General features: G+C 41.8%; 1 protein-coding gene across 4 annotated transcripts; it reads right to left on the bottom strand.

The window, feature by feature from the left end:
• Nucleotides 1-828: 828 nt before the first annotated feature.
• AP3M1 (adaptor related protein complex 3 subunit mu 1) lies at nucleotides 829-20,647 on the bottom strand. Of its 4 annotated transcripts, XM_069796296.1 has the most exons (10): nucleotides 20,341-20,647; nucleotides 12,929-13,122; nucleotides 11,440-11,715; nucleotides 10,549-10,720; nucleotides 8,100-8,237; nucleotides 6,077-6,162; nucleotides 5,637-5,770; nucleotides 4,748-4,955; nucleotides 3,223-3,367; nucleotides 829-1,873 (listed from the first exon to the last, which is right to left on the bottom strand). In XM_069796296.1, exons 3-10 carry the CDS (start codon nucleotides 11,710-11,712, stop codon nucleotides 1,773-1,775), a joined length of 1,257 nt encoding a protein of 418 aa, XP_069652397.1. In that variant the 5' UTR covers nucleotides 11,713-11,715; nucleotides 12,929-13,122; nucleotides 20,341-20,647; the 3' UTR covers nucleotides 829-1,772. The 4 variants fall into 4 exon arrangements, with proteins under 4 accessions (XP_069652397.1, XP_069652398.1, XP_069652399.1 ...); XM_069796297.1 differs by lacking the exon at nucleotides 12,929-13,122; XM_069796298.1 differs by lacking the exons at nucleotides 12,929-13,122; nucleotides 20,341-20,647 and adding an exon at nucleotides 19,093-19,116.
• Between the last annotated feature and the right edge of the window lie 86 nt (nucleotides 20,648-20,733).

The raw sequence follows: 20,733 nt of genomic DNA, 5'->3' as shown, positions 1-20,733 counted from the left end.
GAATTGATGGATGTTTCTCCAGTTGGAAAAGGTAGACTAGAAGGTTGGTAGCTTTTAATACCCGGCATTGTGCCTACCCAAACACAAGGCTTTCTTATAGGTCCTGGTTCTTAAAAGTGCTGTTTTATCTACACTTAATCTACTGTAATTTCAGAAATTCAAAATGATTGTCAGTGGCCAAGTTTCCCCTAGTGACATTACCAAAGTTACCAGCAGAGAATATATGCTCATTTCTTTTCTTACTGGCTTGCTGCCAGTGTTCCCATGGGTTCCCCCTCTTTTTTTCAGACTTGGATCATTTTTTGTCCCACTATTTGAAATTTTGACTACTGAATGACTTAAGTTCCTATTCTTCATCTGAAGGTAGCACCTATTCATCAATTTGCAAGCCAAACAGGTTAGGGAAAGAAAGATTCTCCAGTATCTCGCCCTTCCTTAATTCTGAACTTGGGTTTCTCAGCCTACCATCTACTGACCAAATGTATGGTTTGAAACCTTGATGGGTACTGTGGGACACGTATTGGGTTACAGAGATAACAAGTTTATGCTAGTGTATAAGGAAAAGTTTACTCAGCTTTGCATTATCACTGTTGTGTCTTTAAAATGCTGTAATCTAAACATTAATTTTGCTCCATTTAAAAATAAAAAAAAGTGAGCTAACCTGCCATGCTCCTAAATGCCCTTTCTAAATTTTAAATAGCTGCACAGTGATCAAGGTTAGTAAAGATGTAGCAAATGGTCATCATTTCATTGTATATCAGATGTCTCCTGCCTAAGAGCATCACGAATAGTTTACGATAGCGTGAACATTTCACATGAGAGTATGTATTTGCAGTAGAGTTCCCTTTATTTCATAACATTAAAGCACGCAACCATTTAATACACTTGACACTTCTATTGTGCTATCTAAAAAGCTACACTCCAATGTACACATGGCACAAATCTGGTGGCATCCACTTTGAACAAGTGGAACATTTAAATCTAAGCAAAGGCTTCACATAAAAAATAGACCTTACTCTCTGCAACTGTATTCTTAAAAAAACATTATGGCAATGATGAGATTGAATGGAAAGAAAGTGGATTACTGAAGCAACAATCACTTCCCAGATTTAATGCAGAATGTTATTTTTATCAGCTCATCTGCAGATGGCACAAATGAAAGCTGATTAAGGCAAATGCTTCTTAAGAAAGGTGATTTCTTGTAAACAAGGAAACTACTTTTTTCTTCATCAGCTCTTTCTCAGGAGTGACACTTGCTATGTCCCAGGCCCCTGTGGGACCCCTGCCCCTTTCACTGCTGCTTTCCATTTCTGAAGGGATTACATGATGCTTTGTGGAATACCAGTTTGCAGCTGGCTGTGAGAATAGCTGAGCTTTCTTTGCAGGTGGCTGCAGCAGCAAAACGTGCCACCACAAGACTCTTCCAGTGGCCTGGCTGGCCTTCATGATGTGCTTGGCCTCTGGGCTTTGGTATCTGACTGGCAGTGTAGTGTTTGAGACATTTTGTGGATCACCTATATCAAACTATTCACCAGCGCAACAATTCAGTAAAAAAAGAGTGAAGGTGTATTAGAAAAAAAGTACCTTATTTTAAAGTTGTATTAAGAAAGACTAAGCTATGCTTTCATTTTAAGAGCTGCTGTGCACAAATGCTTTGATCCCAAACTAATCAGTGTCTATTAATTAATTGGCACCTAATTAATAGCAACATAAGTCACTAAGCAGTCAAGTTTTTTTTAAGGGGAATTTCCTCTTGCAAGTAGAGCATCTTCTCATGTCCTGACTTGGAATTTTCCTGCTTTTGTAATATATTTGACACCTTTAAAAGGCTTGTATTTTTCTCCATACATGTCTAGGCGATTCACTTTCAGTCCTGAAAAAGACAAACACAAGTACAAAGTTAAAAGCAGAATGCTAGAAATCATGTCAGTGTTTAAAAGTCCTGCTTTCTAGAAGCATATTAGGATTGGTTAGGAAGCTTATTTTCTTTCCTTTCACAAGTTCATCTGGTTTGAAACAGTAGAAGAGACCATTCTTGTCACCTCATCATAGCTGCCCTGGCAGGGCAACAGCTCTTTTCTGTTCTACTCAGTGAGCTGACATCCTCCTTCCAAGGGATGAACTACTGAACAAATGAGTTTATCTTCCACAGCTCCTGTACACTGCACTCGTTTCCAATAAAGTAGCTGAAGCAAAGGACAAGTTTTAGCGTTCTTTTCACTCTAAATCATAATTGCAGGGACCAACAATCCCTCTGCTATTAACTGATTGCAAGGACCAGCCATCCCTCTGCTATTAATTGAGGAACGCCAGTAGCTGTTAACTACCTAACAATTTCAGGTTGTCCCCTGCTTTCTCACAGGTCTTTTATCTCTGGCATCCAGCCATTGGATCCACTATGTTTTGCTAGATTTAAACTAGTGGGTTGCAAGTTTAAGAGGAAACTGCAGGATTCTGTTCTTATACAAGAACTGTTACTTACCCAGCAAAATAGTCTAGGAAGCAAAAGGACCATAGGCTGTACCTACCTAGAAGGGTACTACATGCACTACCACCGATTCTCATCTACTGCCTTCAGTCACCCTACTTCTTCCCAAATGTGAGTCTTTGCTCTGTTAGGGTCTTAATCCTGCAAAGCTTGCTTGCAGAAGCATTTTACCCATGGACAGCTCACATGATTTAAGTGTTTGCAGACTGAGGCCTTGTTTGCCTTAAATTTACTTTTGCACTTACCCTATAAACTTCATTCTGATTTTACTTGTAGACTGTTTTGAAGATGAAAAACTAACCAGCTCCAGGAGGAAAGAATAGGAAGGGCATTCTTTGAAATTAATGGAGTTTTTCAGTTTTTTGACCACTAGAAAGGGCTTTAGTGGTACAAGGCTAAGGCAAGTCAAGAGCAGCATGCTAAATCATCATCCATCACTCTTCACTAAAAGGATAAATTAGCATGTTTAATGCAGAAGTCAACAAAGAAAAATCCATTCTTCTGTACACTTCTCACAGTCTTTCTTAAGCAAAACAATTGGGGATTTACAATTCCCAGCAAGGGAGTCTTCCAGCAAGGGTAACTGTCAAGTTTAGGTAAATCAGAATTTACCGGTTTGGACCAAGTTGACTTCAGAGCAGCATCTCCAATTAAAAGATGAAGTGGGAAACTGTTTATTTCCTACTGCTACTCAGTCCGTCAGTACCAATTTCACATATCACCTATGCACTCACCTGAGATTGCAAGCTGTTGTATCTTAAACTGAATGTTTAAACTTGGATTCTCCTCTGGCTTGGGGGCTCCAGACTGCAGGTTCACTATGCCCTTCAGGTTTGGTAGCTTTTGAGGTGTAATTTTGCCAACATCCCATGTTAACACCTTGTCAGAAAAAAGAGAATAGTAGCAGTAGCTTTCTAGGAAACAACCTATACGGTCAAGTTCATATCAAGCTTTTAGTTTGCAGGCTGGGTACAGAAAGTAGCCTGGTAGCCCTGAGAATTAGCCCACTGCCTGGGAGATGCCATGGTTAGGGCTCCTGCAGGTAGGGTGTCCTATCTTTCCCAGCATTTCTTCTGCCCTGTCAGCATTCCTTAGTTGGTCTATGTATTTCATACATCTTGCTCCCTTAGTAATAGTGATTGTTCCTGTTGTCAGAGTGGGACAGCTAGATCCAGGAAGCAAGGAGAATAACTAGCACAAAGGTTGTAGGAACACGAGAATGAGGAAGACAGGAGCAAGGCACTTGGCAAAAGAAGATGTTTAAGCTAGAGTAACTTTCTAAGGGTCACTTGTTTCCCATTGATTCTCACACTTTAAAGAAGATACATGGAACGAAGTTGGCCCTTTACTCACCCAACAAGTTGGTTTTTTTGTTCATATCATAAACTGAAAATTGTTGATAAATGCAGAAAACCCTCAGTTCTCCCTACTTTTACAAACTTTTGCAGTTACAGTCCGCCTAGTTATCCCAACTCTTGAAAAAAACACAGTATAATTTATTTCTGCAGAGAGGAAAGGAGACTTCAAGTGTTTTTGTTAGTGTTTTTGTTTTTAAAAGATTAAGGTCTGTTCTTTTTGAAACAGAATGTTACTTGGAGACCTTTCACTTACAACTCAAATCAATTGCCGACTGAGATATTCCAAGGGCAGCAGAAAGCTCAGAGCAGGGTGTTAGAGCCAGCAGAATGGTTTGGCTCAGACTGCATTTCAGCAATATGGTTCCTGGGTACTAAATAGCTTCAGGAGCTTTAGGAATTTTAGGTCTCAAACCTGAACTTGGAGGCAAGAAAGCAGGACTCCCAAGATACTGTTTTTCAGACCCTCTGCTTTCCTTCCTGTGTGTCTTCAGGCAGATCTTTTCGAAGACGTGTTTTTATTATCTCCCGCTCCCTGTTTTTCTGGCTACCTATTTTCTCCAGATAAGTATGTTTTAAAGAACATAAATTACAAAATATACCATAGCTGAAACCACCAGCAAAATATTGCTGCATCTGCTGAAGAAAAATGTTAGGGGGGTGAAGGAGCAGGGGAAAAGAGGGGAAGAGAAGGGAAGCGAAAGGAGACTGATAATACCACATGTCACAACTGGTGTGTATCTAAGTTTGTAAAAGCAAATTTTAAAGAGATTTTAATTCATAAACATATGCTGAAGGGAAAGTTTTCTGTGAAGTGTGGAATGCTGCTCCAGTGCTCTGCAATACGTATGACTTGTTCTAATGTCATCTTAGATATTTAAATAAATAAAAACTTAAGACTTACTTTAGTAACTGGGTCAAATGTATAGCTGCCTTGTGCAGCAGTGAGGTTCATATTAAGTACGGCCTTTGGCATGTGAACTGTCATGACAACTCCTTCTACTGTTTTCCCCATATTCTGTTTTGGTCCAATTGTAACATCAAATCTTCCCGAAGAACTATTTTCCTTAAAACTGATCGTGTGTTTCACGTATACAGGAATTGCCACCAAGCTGAAAAGAGAACACAGTACCTGAATGCATCCTGGCTACTTCTCTGCTTGAGAAAATAACGCTCTTTCTCATAAATAGTTCTTATGTTTCTGGCAGGTATTCAAGTTAGAATCAGTTTGTTTCAGAAATGAAAAGTGATACTTAACTCTTCAACATCATTGCTTAAGTGATTTTATTACCAGAGAATCACAGGAAAAAAAATATTTTCTTCCAAATCATTTGTCCTAATCTCTTTCCCTCCATCTGTTTGGGTTTTTTTTAAGTAATATCCCTGAACCAATTCTCAGAACAGTCACCAGCCAAATCAGACTTAGTTTGCAAATATCTGCAGGTTAGACTTTTTTGCTTTATTCTTTTTATGAAGATCAGAGTCCTCTATGTATACAGAGACTCAGCCACAAAGCATCTAGCAGCAACAATGATTACGAGGAATGAATAGCCCTACATTACTGTCGTGTGTGGTTTATCCCACTGAAAAATGATTGCTGAGTATCAGCAGCAAACTGAAAACTGTTTTGTTGTTTTAGAGGGGACAGAGCAACAGATGAGAAAAAACCTGAGAACATGCATTTTAGCAACAATGCAAATTCCCCCCCATAACAAGGAGAAATCTGCAGTTACTCAGATGGAAAGTGGTAGATGGTGTATCTGAAGAACCAGTGTGTCTAAACAGAAACATACTTCTGTGAACTGACACGGTAGGAGATCAGTCTGAAATTCCCATCAGGTGGAATAAATGAAAGGACTCTCTCAGACTCCCAGCGTTTGAACCGAATACATGGATGGAAGCTGACGTCATCCAGCAGCCGTGGGTTCTGTAAGTAGTGGCACAGTGGTAAATGAAATCTCATCAAGTATCAGCAGTTTGAACTAGCTACTGAACTCTACAGAATTCCTATTTCTTAGACTCTAAGTATCATTATCTAAGCCGTTATTTAAGACATGGTTCTGAGCTAGATGGATTTCTGGTCTGACCTTCTACAATACGATGCAAAACTTAGGTTATTTTTTGTATGTGTAAGACAGGAAGCAGCGATTGCACTCTTAAAATTTATATACTCTGATCATTAAGAAAAATAAATCGTGAGCAATTAAAATTCCTCAATATGTGCCAAATTTACCATGAAAGAAAGAGAAAGATCTGGCATTCCTGAGAGCTTAATACATGAATCAATAACACCTTGGATTTCTGCAAAGACAGTAGAACCTGTGGAAGGAAAAAAAAAAGATACTTAACATTATTATCAAGGGCCTAACAAATATTGTGAAGTGCAGCTAGAGAGCACAGATGACATTTGCACAACAGTCAAGAACACTCCAAGCACAGATAGGAAAGGTCATTCCAGTTACCTGTGGCCTGGGCAGCTTGCTAACATACATGAGCCAGAGCAAACAGCTTGTCCCAAATCAGCTAATTATACTTGTGCCAGCTGTTACACAGGACTTGTACTGGATGGGCTTGAACTGGTTGCCAGCAATGAGCAAATAAGAGTTTCAGAATATACAAGCTCTGAATCTTCCTTTCTTTCATCCCTGTCCCCTGTCTCCAGAAAACTAGCAAGTTGTATAGTGGTACAGGGAAGGTGAAGCACATCAAAACAATCAACATCAAAACACAGTAAGTTTGTGCTATAAAGCTCCAGATAATCTTGGCTTTCACTAGCGTGGCTTGTTTAACAGTGGGATTACATTTTCATCTTGATGTTAAATAAATCTATAGCTGAAAAACCCCAAAGCAAGAACACCAAGAATCTTATCCAGGAATGGCTCATTTCCTTAAATGCCCTATAAAGACAGAAAGGCATGAGCAGGACTCTGGACTAACTAGCCCTACAAGCAAAGGTTATTTTAGAAGATATGTAGAAACTATTGTTGATCTAGTCAAGGGGAAGGAGAAACTGCAGGTTAATACTTTGCCTGAAAAGAAGGGATCCTGTTTCAGATGAGAGCAGTTAACTATATTCCTGTGAAACAAGATAACATCCCTATTCTAGGAGAGCAACCTTAGCTACTTTTTAGTCCTAGTGAAGGTTAGGAAGAAAGATTCTTGCATTGCTAGTCCCCAAGAGATCAGAGCAAAAAAGAGTAGCTATGACTGCTGCAGTGATCTTCAGTAGGAAATTTTAAATGCTCAGTGGACACTGATTGGGCTTGAAATACATACAGAAATACAAATATGGTCTTGATTATAACTCCTCAGACTAAGCACTCATACTAGTCTTGGGAATCCTATTGAGCTGGGAGCGTAACACAGTGGTCAGGGTGTTCTGACCGTGACTGCTACCTTCTTTTAGTTTCAAGACACCGAGACTAAGAGCTGCACAATAGCTATTTATGACTATCCAGTTCAACAGTGGCCAAAGCGTTTGTTGAACTGGTGTACGGAACCAAACCAACATTGACTACTGCTACAACAGCAGCACCGAATGAAATCAGAGATTTGCTCCCTGTCCCATACCACCACAAAACAGTGTCATGCAGTCTTCAGTTTTAGTAACTGATGGCCCCAATGACCAAAACAGCAGGCTCCTGTCCACAGCATAGCAGTTTTCTTTTTGCATCAGTTTTTTCTATCAGATTCCTCCTCAGAGTTAAATCTCAGATTAAAGATTTTTGTATTTGAAGATATCATGTTTCATTTACAGAAAAGAAAGGAGTATTATTGTGCTTCATAGTACCTGGCTCCAGTTTATATATAAGGAAAACAATACTGTCCAGCTATTTTGCACCAAGTTTTGTCTTGCTATCAGAAGAAAGCTAATGAAAGCTTTTGTCTTGCTCATTTGAGGGCCTATGAGGACTGCAGTAAATTGTTGGCAGGAACAATGGAAGAAAATTTTCTCATCACATTTAAAACTTCAACTATTTTTCCATTTATATCTCTTGAGAGATAATTAATATACAAACAGAAAACATCTAAGTACAGAATATTTCTTGTGGATGTTCTTGAAGCAGTCTAGAGCATATTGTTATTTTAAGACGAACTGAAGAAATACATTTGGGCATGTCATTTTAAATTGTATATTTCTATTTAAGATATAGGTTCATGTCAATAAAACACATGCAAAAAAGCAGTTAGACAAACATCAGTAGCTAAATGTAAACACATTCAACAAACAGAAATGAGTTTGCAAGGCATCTTACCCGATTTGTCTATAATCGCATCAATTTCTTCAATGACATCAAAATAGGCTTCGTTGTTTGTGTATTTTACCCCTGCTCTGCGCCAAGGAATGTTGGACAACTGTCCAGTGGGAAGTGTGTCACCCACATTACTACTGCCTTAAAAATGAAAAGGAACTCAAGATCAGTAATTAATTACTAGAGGAATGTTTCAACTGCCAAAATTAAGAATCAAAGCAAGATTTGCCCCCAAGAACTGCAGACTAGAACCTGGACCACTAAAATTTCATTCATTAGGTGACGTGAATGCACTTTTAGTATGTGTCCAGACTTACGGTTTTCAGACTGTATTTTGCACAGCAAAATACAAGGCTCAAGCCAGCAGGAGGTTTGAGTGGGAGTAGATGTGGGGCTAGATCCTGTGAAGGATTTCATCACTACAATTCAAGGCATTACAGCTTCTTGTGAGGGCCTTAAGGACATCTCCCTCTTCTCCTCAGAGTTTTAGCTGGCTGCCTTCAGGGCTGATTTACCAGTAAGAACTGTAATGAAGACAGACCTGGAAGAAGCCTTCAGGAGGTCTGTCTCCCCCTTTGCTTGGGAGCTGTTGTTAGGCTGAGGCTCTCACCCTTGGTACTCATCTGAGCTACCCTGCAGCAACATGACAGCCATGTCTACACTGGACCGCATGCCAAATCGATCCAGACCCTGGCCCATAGACTTGACTTTCTGGCTTGACCTGTCTCATCATGATGGATTTTCCTGGCTATCACTGAACTGTAGATGACCCTGTTATCTGATCCTGACCGACCTGTTGGCTCAAATTCTGGGCTCCTTACCCGTGATGCCTCTGCCCCTGCCTGCCTTGCTGTCACCCTCAGCTCCTAGTTCTTCATACCACCCAGTGTGAGAAAAGGGCTTCCTGAGCTACCTAGTTACAAAGTAAACTGATGATTCTTTAAAAAGGAAAGAAAAAAAAAAAATCTTATCATATCTGGGGCTTAGGTGACTGATCTTGGAATCCCAGTATAGTGGAAACAACTCCCTCTGCTAGAAGTAGGTCTCAGGACAGTGTGCCCTTTAGCACAACAAATGTGGTAGTGTGTCCTGCCTTCACTGAGAGGCTGGTAGCCAGTGGTTAGCATTTCTACACAACCTGCTGGGTAGGCCCTCTCCTAGAAGGCAGAAAACAGAAGTTTTCATTCTTTTGAGCTAGTAAAATAGCTCACAGACAAAAAACCCTCCCTAAAGTCCACCCCAGTGCTGTAACACACGGGGGACGAGTTGCAACCATTTTCTCACTCCCACTGCATCTCTGAAGGGGAACAGTGGCTGTGGCCGTGCCTTGCGTCCCTCAGCAGCTTTGCAGGGTGCAGCAGTGCTACGCAGGCTGGGCTGCCAGACCAGGCAGGCGGAAGAGCTCTCAGGCTGCTGTTTCCCACTTCCTCAGTGCTGAGCTGTTGACAGAGACAAGATGCAGGCTGCCCTGGGCAGGCGCTTTAGGCTCCTAGGGAATTCTAATAAGGCTTTAGATAAAACAAGAGGATTTGATGCTGCAACCCTTCGCTTCAGGAGTCTTAATTCCCCTAACAGCAGTGCATCTAGTCCATTAACGTCATAGATATTTTTCGTAACTACTACCATCCAAAACCACATTAAAAAAACCCAAACAAACCCAAAACCCAGAAGTTAAAACTGCTGAGATTCATACTCAAAAGATTAAACCACATGTGCTACCTCAAAGACCTGCTCCTCTGAGCACTACCTCTGTGTGGCCCTGTGGCCCACCTACTACCCTTCTCTAACACAATGTACAGGCAAACATCTCGCATATCTCTGACCCCATGTGACACCTCATTGCGTACCTCCTTTGCACCCGCTTGCCAGACAAGCAGATTCCACCAGCTCAGCTGACAAACATTTGGCTCTGTCAGTGTGAGACATACCTATTTACAACAGCCTGAAACCAGCTCCGAACTTGATGGATGCTAATAGTGGTGGGGGCAGGGAGGAGGCTGAGGACAGGCTATTTGCTTCCCTTCATGTTATCTCCTCCTAGCCAGCAAAGATGTATTGGATATCTGTTATATACCTTTCTATAATGATTTCTTAGAAAATGCATAACCTTCTCCAATGCAACTTAGTTATTCAAAGCTCAGGGCTAGCTCTGTACCAATCCCAGAGCACCTGTCTCCAGTAGGTGCTGTCTGTGCTGGGAACTGCTATTCCTGAGGGACTTCAGCAGCTGTGGCTGGACCAGACAGTGCTACTGGGGATATCAAAAGGGCCAGGCATAAACTGCAAATAAGGAGGAAGTTGCTTTTATTCAACTTCTAATTGTGAGAAGTGGCAGGACAGTGGCCTCACCTTACAGATTCACACCAATATGATATTATTTTTTAGCTACAAAGCATGATGGGCCTTTGTTTTTAAGCAGCCAGTCACCACTGAAAATTATTTATTTTCATACCTGTGATGGAGTTGACAACGGAGCGCAAAATTGTAGGAGGCTTAATCAGCTCCTTCAATATGTTAGATTCTGTTGCCAGTGGAAAACCATTGTCTAGCATTTCTTCTAGAAGTTCATACACAATAACCACATTGTCCTTAACTGCAGTCTCAGAACATTCACCGAAGTAATCCTAAACAAATCGGGGATTACAAAGGAGAGGATTTGTATTCCTGTTAAATTGCTTTGCAAAAGTTTGTTTGTTTTTTTGCTTACAGAAACCCCCCAATATATCAAGGAATTCTAGTGCCTAAACTGACTAGCTACTTTTGTAGTCTGATGGCATCATATGTTAAGGTTACATTTATCATCTAATTAAAAATAAAGACAGCGTGAACAGTGAAATTGATGTAATCTGGTTTACTAGTATGTATGTGCTAAAGGTTCTCCCAGTTGTGAACATTAACACATCTTCAGTCAGAAGACTCATAAAATAAGCAGACTGTCTTCTGACAATGCTCAATCTTCACAGAGGTTCCTTTATTTACAGTATCTGTGAAATGGGTTGAAAACTGACTCACGCTTCGCAGCTCTTTCCTCCCTACAGAGTGCTTCATGACTGCATGCTGCTTTTCATCTATATAACATGAACGGTACAAAAGCTTACAGAAAAAAGACAGCATTTACAAAAAGTGATTTGGGTTTTAGTGCATGTGCACTGGTAACTATAAATCAAATGAATACAGAAAATACACCTTCTTTTCCTTTGTAGTCTATAAACTAGTGCTTGACTTAGAAATTGCAAAGGGGGAAGTCACTGACAAGAGGGTTTATTACCTTCCTTTAAAAGAAGTTTATATAAAAATTCCCTTGGAATTATTTCAATTTTAGAATTATTTAATGGTGACAGACCTGGAAAGTATCTGCTACTCGGTGCAGAAATTCAATTACAAAGAGTGGTGGCACTTCTGTCTGTATGACAGACACAAAGAAGATTTTATCCCGATAAATGCTGATGAGGTAGTGATGTGGCGTTGAGATGACAGGAGGCACATTCTCAACATCGATTGCTTTCTCCTGAGCTTCAAAGAAATAATCACACACAGATTGGCTCACAACACTCTTCCAGTGCTTCTCCAAGAATATGTCACCAGAACAGTTTATAAGAAACAGGCTGTGGATCATTTTCTGTTGGAAACACATTCAAAGAAGTTAAAATGAACAAAAGGATGTAAGGATTGACATCACTGTTTCTTCTCCCAGATTCCCTTTCTTGCAATGGTCACTTTGTTAACATGCACTGTGAATCTAAGAAAAAAGATCTGCTTTGCTGCTTTCCTTTAAATTGCATTTTCTTTATTTAGAGGAATGTTCCACCACAAAATATTTCACAGTGGATTAAGTCGCTAACATATATCACAAAGTAAGCAAGAAGCTAGCACCCTTGATTTCCACTTTCATCCCTATTTGGTATTTGTAATTTATTTCTTAAACAAAAGCTGACTTTCATGAGTTGGCACTCACTTAAACATGTTTGGCAACATGTAAGGGTAACTTACACATAAATTTTCCTATGATGGAATTTGTGTAATATTTACACACATAATTAAGAATTGCGCTATCTTAAAGATAGAGCTCTTTAGCTTGTCAGCTTTCAGCTACTGAACTAGAAAAGTGTTTATTTGCTGGCTGATTAGTCTTTTACTTATGATCTATGCCAATCTGCACTGGGATAAAGTGTTGTAATTCATTAAAAGTACACAAAATGAAGAGTTTAAAACTGATTTCATGAATAAAATTGCCTCAAATGTGCTTGACACATGAAATACGTTTACATAAAATGTTTTACACTTAAAAACTCACTCATGAAAAAGGGGAGTATGAACTGCAGATAAGGAAAGTAACTGGTTTTTCTTATATCTTTAAAGATTTACAAATAACATGCCTCAGCCACTGATCCTTCATTTTATTCATGGGACAAGAAGCTTATTTGCCTTTTAAAAAACTAATTCCCAGTCTATTTCTTAACTTTCAATGAGATACTAAGTGAACTAAGTTGTTGATTCAAATGAAGTGAATAAGCCATTTTCTCCACATTTACAGAAGAGACAAATGCTATTAGACTTCAGTCTATCTCTTTAGCCTTTACATGAGACACATATAATGCTTTGGCTGACTTGCAGCATTACCACCCTCTGACAAAAATAAGGTCCAAGTTTAAACTCAGGCTTAGAAAACAAACAAAATGTAACCCAAGCACTGGCTCATCAAGGTGAAGTTAACCTTGGTACTTAACATCCTGCAAAAATTCATCCTGTAGTCGAAGAAGCTGCCCCTGCCACTGGCTATTCATTCCTTTTGCCTGGTATTGATTTGAACAGGTCTGTGGTTCCGCAATCACCTATATTAGGAAACTGGTCCAGCCATAAATTGACCCAGAAAAAGGAGTTTCTGGTCCGATCAGCTTCCTGATGCAAGTTTTTACATTGCCAGAGAGCGCTACAGCTTGTGCAGAGGAGGTGGCAGAAATGGGCAGATGATAGCAATGAAGATATCCTCAGTTGAAGTTTATTTAGCCTTTGGAGGAATCCATGACTGGAAAGAGACCAAACAGTTACTGGGCATCCACACCTTGAAACAGGAAGACCACCATCAGCTCTGCATGTCCAAGTGAAGCCAGACACATCTACCATAAAACCTATCATAGTTTTCATTACTCTTGGGATGTTTGGCCAGGATCATGCCATAAAATGCAGATAAAATTTGCTTCTTCGCTAATGTTAACTCTGGCACACAAATGTGAAGACTGCACAGAAGCATCTAGATGTAAATGGCCCAGTCCCACAGAGATTTAAGAAGTCCAAACACTGCATTATTAAGCTTCATTCCAAAATACTGGAATAAGCACTTAGCTCCATCCAGAGTGAGCTCTTGATGCTGTGTCTGAATCTAAACTGCCCGGAGTACTAGTCTGACCTTCCATCACATTTGTAACACTGAAAAATGGCCTGGCCCTGCAGATCTTGACAATACAAAAGTATGTCTTCCAAAGGTGAAAGAGAAGGTGAAAAAGGACTACTGCAGAAGGTAGTTAGCATGCTATTTCCCTCCACCTAAGTCAGCATATGTGGGAAGGTAGCCAAGATCCAGCTTTTCAAATTCTAAACTCCAGCTGCTCCTTCACATGCATAACAGCAATGTGCTCATCTTCACTGGGGCCTTGCCAGGTCTTAGATACCTCCTGCTAAGAGCACACTGTCTTTGGTGGTAGACACAAAAAGACCAATAGTCAAAACGTAGACAGAAAAATCCAACTAAGCCAATATGGTATACAAAAGGAAGTTCTTTTGGAAACTGTGACTGCCAATTTGCTTAAGAGTGGGAAAGGAAACAAAGCTTCAAAACATTATTAAATGTTTCTACTGTATCTCTCCTGGACCAAATTAATCTCTAATTTAGTTTATTGAAAAAACAGACGATTTTAATACTGTGAGCATCGCATTCTTATAAAAGAGCCTTGACACAGTTGCTTTAATCCAGTTCAACTAAACATGTTCTGAATTTAGCCAGTGCTGGACATTAAAACCCTCCAAAATCTCCTGGATAGTCACACAGTGGTGGCAAGTATAATCAACCACTGAATGTCAGTATTGTTCCACACCAAGCCAGCCTGAACATATGAAGGTGATCAGCTATAAAGCTTAGAATAGTTCTCTGTACATTTTAATATGGATACAATAGCATATGTGTTAACAAATATAAGACCCAATTCCTCGTAAATGCACACAAAGCTGCATAGGAGAGTTTCAGTACAAGCAGCACCGCTAAGGCTCCATTTCCAGAGGACTTGATCTACAGCCCACTGTGGAGAAGCTATGCTGGACTGCGGGCAACTTTGGACAATACTCTGGCAAAGTATATCAGATACGTGTGACAGTGTTTTTAAGCCCTAGCAATTGTCCTGCTGTTAACGCTCATACAGATTCTATTGATCAGAAATGACTGCATTTGCCACAATATACTTTTAACAGGCACAGCCGTGCAGCAGGCCAACATAATCGCTACATAAACACAGCCACTTCGTTCTACTGTGCCTGCAGCAAGCTCCTGGTGCACAAAATGGCTGTGTTAGCAGGGCCTCTTCTTTTGCAATAAGTTCCACTTAGGACATTAGACCATGACTGATATGCAATCAAGGTAGGGCATGGGTAGCCAGAAAGGGTGGTAGCGTTGGACCACTGTCCCTATTTACTCATCTGCCCCAAGCTGCCCAGGTACCAGCTGTGTTCATACGAGTGTTTGTGTGGCCTCGTGGTGAGGTGCAGTAGCAAACTGATCCAGGGGACCACACTTGGCAGATTACAGCTTTACAGTATCTGTGGAAACTCAGCAGTAAAATCCCACCTAGCTACCTACCCTATCTTCTGGGTAGGATGATAGGGATTACAGAATTTCCCACAATACATAATTATTCTGCTTCTAGCGTAAGAGTTCGCTTCAAAACCCCTCTTTCCTTCTTCACAAGTTTTAGCAGTAGACTAATTTGCTGCTAATTTGAAGTGCTCTTGAAAATCGAAGCGCTCTCCTTGCAGCTTAAATATAGAGCAGGCAGACCCATGGGCACAAGCCCTGCCCTATCAGTCAACAGGCAGCTCAGTTTGTACGCTTCCCCGTGCTGACTAGAATAAAGAAGCTCTTATAGCAGTGGGGACATCAGTCTATTATACGCAAGACTAAGTGATTTATCCCACACAGTGTCAAGCAATTGGCACCAGCCAATTAAAGATGGATTTAATGTTGGATATCTTACAACTAGTGCTACTACAAAAATATCTTATGTAAACTATTATTTAACAAAAATTACTTATAGTGCTCCCAATATTGAAGATTTCCCTGCTACTCTATTTTTGAGTGCCAGATTTCATTTCAGGCACATAGACATCCCTGAATTAATTTCTCAGTGCCCCACCTTCTTCTATCTCATCAGAACATTAGATTTGCAAAGAAAAAAAGATTAAATAATGCTGAACATAAAAAAATCAATCTAGTAACAGTAAGATTCCTCACACCAACAGGTCAAGTTAATACTTGTGGCCAAACAGCAAAGCATGTTAAGAGCTGCAGCACTTTGAAGGTAAAGGTCTTGAATCAAAGTTTGTAAGTTTAAAAAAACAGTAGCAAAAGCACACCACCAAAATTTAAGAATCGTGAGAGTACCTGTGCAGCAGTGTGCACATACACCACTTTGAGATGGCAGCATAAAACCACTCTATGTAAATACTGGAAGTGTGCTTCTAGAACTATTTCAGAAATATGCCTCCCATCTCTCTGCTTTTAGGCCTACCTAAGAAGCAGACTGAAGATGTACATGGATTATTATTATTTGCATCTTTAGTCCAGAGCAAGACATTCAAGTTCATTTTTAGCAGGCTGACAGCCTTCCATACTACTGCCTGACTGAAAGGCATCTCACAGGCACTGCAGCAACAAGCAGCCCAGCAGAGGTTTTGCAGCTTCTTTTCACAGACTTCCCATTCTTGCTCTGACACACAAAACTCCATTTGATTCTCTGCAGTCATTTCCATCCTACCAGAATCTGAAGTCCTCACAGAAGAACTAAATATTTTAACTAAGGTGCCTTCAACATGCTGTTTCCAAGTCTGTATCTTTTCTTTTAACCAAATCTGGATTTTGCAACGTTACTATTTTTTCAATCTCTTGGCACAGAAACATCTGGACTGAAGTCACAGCAGGCTCACAAGACAAAAGTGGAGCTCTTTGGCAAGAGGGAGAGGCTGCGAGCATGGGAAAGACTGATGGCACATGCTTGCCCTTAGCTACAATTAAGTACTCTAAAATGTAATTAATGCAGAAATACTGTTACCAGCTGCTTTTCTGTAAGACTGAGCTGAGTTACAGTGAAAGCTCTGAAAACTGGGAAGTGAAGAATTTATCACTGACCTCTGCAATGCCCTTTAGAGCTAGCAATAATTACTGAAACCAGCTCAAAATGGGACTGTCACTGGGAAAGTATTCCACAGCTTCCACATTCCCTGCATTTGGTGTAGCTGCTCTGAAGGGTGGAAGGATTAGTGGTGGTGGACTGTCTGAGCTTCTGTTATGTATTTGTGCAAATGAACTTCTAGTGACAAGCAAACGGAAAGTAGTCAAATGTTTAAAGTAATCTGGAGAAACAAATGAGCTAAAATAGGCAGTTCTATTTCTATTTTAAAGCTAGTATTTTTGTCACAACCAGCTGGTCGGTAGTTTAGCTTTTTCCTGTAAATTCAAGATGTGTCACAGATGTGCCACAGATGTGGCAAAACTAGACAACCTTTCGTCCCCACCACCCCAACCCTATTCACTGGCTCTAATGAAGAGAAGTCCTATTAAATACTTGAATGACATTTTCAAGACAGCCATGTATGGCAGCTCTGAACATATGTGTAACTGGCTAGACCAACCTGACACAACATTAGAACTTGTGATTCAAACTGATACACCTGGAAGTCTCAGATCTTACCAAAATGTGAATGTTCTGTAATTTCACAGTTTTTGTAAGGCTCCTAACATTGTTAGCATATCTTACTGCTGCTGGTCAAGTGTCATTAATCTCTGTACTTACAAGATGTCCATGGCTAACGTATCTGCACATTAAAGTAAAAATGTTTTTGCAGCCCTTCTGAAGAACTGCCTGGTGTACCTCTCTGTTAGTCAAGCAAAACTCCCACAATCAAATCCAACTCTAATTTAACACCATGAAGTGCTTGTGTCTGTGCAACTACTCAGATGCATATTTTATCAGCAAGATCATCCCTATTAAAGACTGAACACTTTGCTTCTCAGATGCTCAGTATATATTTATATATCTTTACTCTCATTTAAAACACTGTTAGTAACTTTCTAGAATTGTTTTTAAAAGGAAGTTGTCCTTTAAGAATACTCTGAAGTTGTCTTAAATCAGTGTTTGGTATCTGTAACAAAATTTCCAACTTCCTCCATGCTTTTACAAACAACAATCACAGCCTGCTTAAGAATTTGTGCAGCATTTCATCTACTGACTGATGAGCTTTCTAACAATACATTTGCATGGTGCCTCTGTTCAATTTACTTCTAATTGCTGGCAAGATAGTTCCATCTCTTGCCAACAGAACAATATTAGATCCTGAATAACTGCAGTTCCCTTTGGGACCTGCAAGAACAGAAAGCTTCACTGGAAAAGCTGAAAAAGCAAGAGTTTCTTAGAAAAAAACACCCACCAAAACAATTAAAAATTCATTGCTTTAGGACTACTAAGGGACGACTGAAGAAATTCACTCTCTGAAAGCAGTACTGAATAGATAGAGAGGACCAAATGGACACAGGTATGGTGAATATCTTGTCAGGCACTTACTGTCAATGGGATTTTCAGGAACAGACTGATAATTAGGCTCATATTCCAGCCAAACCATGGAACTATGAACGGCCAAGGCAGCAGGATTCAATCACAGGATATAAAAGCCTCATCTCAGTAGTTCTTTGGGAAGATGTTTTCCATTGTGCTCTCCAAATTCACCGCTCCAGTAAGTCTGATGGGCCGGAGCGACAGTGCTACCAGCTTTATACTGCTCTTTTTCACAGGCTCTATTTTAAGAGGCACTCAAGGTTCCAGAAAGGACAAGCACAGTGCCAAAGAGCTATGCACTACTGAAACACCAGATCAAAGCCAACAAGTGTCACTGGAACCCTGCTGTAACTGACAGCTCTTACTAATGTGTGTGCATTCCGCCACAACTAGTCCAAACGTATACAGTAGAAAGAAGGCATGTAACCATTTTTACCTCCCTTCTCTTCCATGAGAAGGGAGCAGAGAGGCACACTTTTAATTCTTCCATCCTATATGAATAAAATCAGGCTCCTGAATACTAAGTCTTAAAGAATCTTCTACGAAGTTCCTGTTAAAAAGCAGCCTCTCATGCATTATGTTAAATAAGCATAAAAAAGATCACTTATTTTCTGTGTATTAACTAAGTTTTGAAAGCTATATAGGAAGGTGTAAGTTGGTGGAAAATAAAAGGGAAATAAGAGGAAGGAACGTAACATCTTAAAAAGGTTTAATATGGTTTCTTCCCATTATTACATCCACAAAGTATAGCTGCTACTTGTCACCTGCTGTTCAGACCTCTCTACCTCAAGGACTTCAATTTCTCTTTCATGAATGCTCACGACAAGGTTTCTATTTAAGATTCTTAATGCAGAACTGCTTGTAAGGAGAGCTTTGTTTGAAAGAGTAACTGGGACTTAGCTGGTGCGTAGCTATTTTGCACAACAGGAGATTTCATTTCTGGACAAGGACAGTAAAATTAAGCACTAGAGGGCGTGGAGTGGTCTTTAATGTTTAATTTGCCATCTGCAAGGAGTTTTCAGGTATGTGCACACAGATGGGAAAGAATCTACTTGTCCCATATTTTTTTTCTCAAAACCATAGCACCCAACACACTACAGATTAAGTCCCAGACATTTACAGTGAAATACCATTCAGATGGGGTTTTTTTGAACAAATGAGAAGCTATGTACAATTCAAACCTGCTGGGAACTGCCAGCTGAATCATTCTCATAGTTGGTCTAGTCAGTTCTTTTGCAAAACGTTGCTTCCATCATTTTACCTCTTGCAAGAGTAATTTAATTTGCTTGTGCTTTTCTTGCAGAATAGGTTTTCCTCTCCCATACTGTAGTCTGCCTCCTATGAACATGAATTTTCATTATTCAAGTATGATTTTTTTGCCTGGTTGTTTATACAACTGCTACATTTAATGGTGAAGCTATTCCTCCAGTTTGATCAACATCTAATGGGTACAAATCATTCATCACACTGAAAAGATGATAAGTGCATTCCTACTTCAAAGCAGGTTAGGCCTGAAACAAAAGAAGCAAGAACCTCCACTCAATTACCCTGTTAGGTACTGAACAGGGCAGAAGCCATTGTGCAAGGCACAGTGGTGGATGATAACGGATTAATTTCCAGTGCATATTATGCAAATCCACACTTACAGCGCCCCTTACTAATTAAGCAAGTACAGAACGACCATAACCACCAGGTTTGCAGCAATGCTGCTGAAGAAAGATTCGGGTGACCTGGGTGCCGCTCCTCCTCCCGCGGCTCTGCTGCAGGTTTTGCCTCATATCTCATGCAGGCCCTGTGCCATCTCCCCTTCATACTAAACTAAATGACCGCCGTGGATGTAATCCCGCCTTCTCATCACTGCTGACCATTTTAGAGAGTAACCTACGTGGATCCCCCTGGGACTGGGACACCGGTCCGAGGAGAGCGCAGGGCAGGAGGCACGCCAGTCGCTTCCTCGCCGGACCTCCCGCCGAGACCCTGCACGCCCGCAGCCCTGACAGGCGCCGCCGGCCGGGCCTCGGCTCCAGCGCAAGCCGTGCTGTTCTGCACACGCACCAGGGCCCAGAAAAATATTTTTTTTTATTCAATCACGGAAATAATTTTCTATTTAAATGGACACCAAACAACGGCAATGGACGCAGGTAAGACGGGAGGGCTCGGGTTCACGGGGCAGTCTCCCGCTACCACCGCGGACAGAGGTGTCACCCCTGTCCGACTTCAGCCACCCACAACGGCCGGCGGCTGCGTACGGGGCCGGGGACAGGCGGCTCCCGCCGGGCGGGGATCCCGCGGCCGCCGCCGAGGCCCGCCCCACTGCGATGGCCGCCACTCCCCCCCGAACACGGAAACCAAGGCCCCCGCGCGCCCCCCCCGCCCCCCCCGTGAGGCCTCCCTGAGCGGCCCGGGTCCCCGGCCCCCGCCCCACGTACCTCCCCCGGCCCGGTGCGGCCCGGCCCGGCCCGTCCCGCTCCCGGGGCAGCGGCCAAGATGGCGGCGAGGCCTGGCAGCGCGTGCGGGGCCGCCCCCCGGTGGAGGCACGGGCGGCCGGGGCGCTGCCTGCGCTGAGCGCCGAGCAACGGGCGCCCCCCCGCCAGCCCCGCCGCCGCGGCCAGCCGCCCGCCGGCGCCCCTCGGCCTCGGGGGCGGGCAGGGGACGGGGCTTGCCTCCAGGCGCTGAAACCGCCCGGGCGGGCGGGCGGGCGGCGCGGCAGCGCAGCGCTGGGCAGGAGCGGCGGACGGCGCGGCCTCCCCTCCCCTCCTCGTCAGGCGCCCGACGCAGCCGCCCGCCTCGCCGCCCCCGCCCCCCGGTGGCTGTGCCGGCGC

The sequence above is a fragment of the Haliaeetus albicilla genome, chromosome 11 (genome assembly GCF_947461875.1).
Source record: "Haliaeetus albicilla chromosome 11, bHalAlb1.1, whole genome shotgun sequence".
Classification (NCBI taxonomy): Eukaryota; Metazoa; Chordata; class Aves; order Accipitriformes; family Accipitridae; genus Haliaeetus; species Haliaeetus albicilla.
This window is presented reverse-complemented; position numbering and strand designations above follow the sequence as displayed.

Bases quoted from the DNA above. Each gene is read 5' to 3' on its own strand.
- AP3M1 (XM_069796296.1), bottom strand. From the start codon at position 11,712: ATGATCCACAGCCTGTTTCTTATAAACTGTTCTGGTGACATATTCTTG. The intron at 5,771-6,076 runs GTAAATTTGGCA...CACTACTTACAG, and splicing joins ATCTTTCTCTTTCTTTCATG to AACCCACGGCTGCTGGATGA. The intron at 4,956-5,636 runs GTATGTTTCTGT...TTCTCTTTTCAG, and splicing joins TACCGTGTCAGTTCACAGAA to CTTGGTGGCAATTCCTGTAT.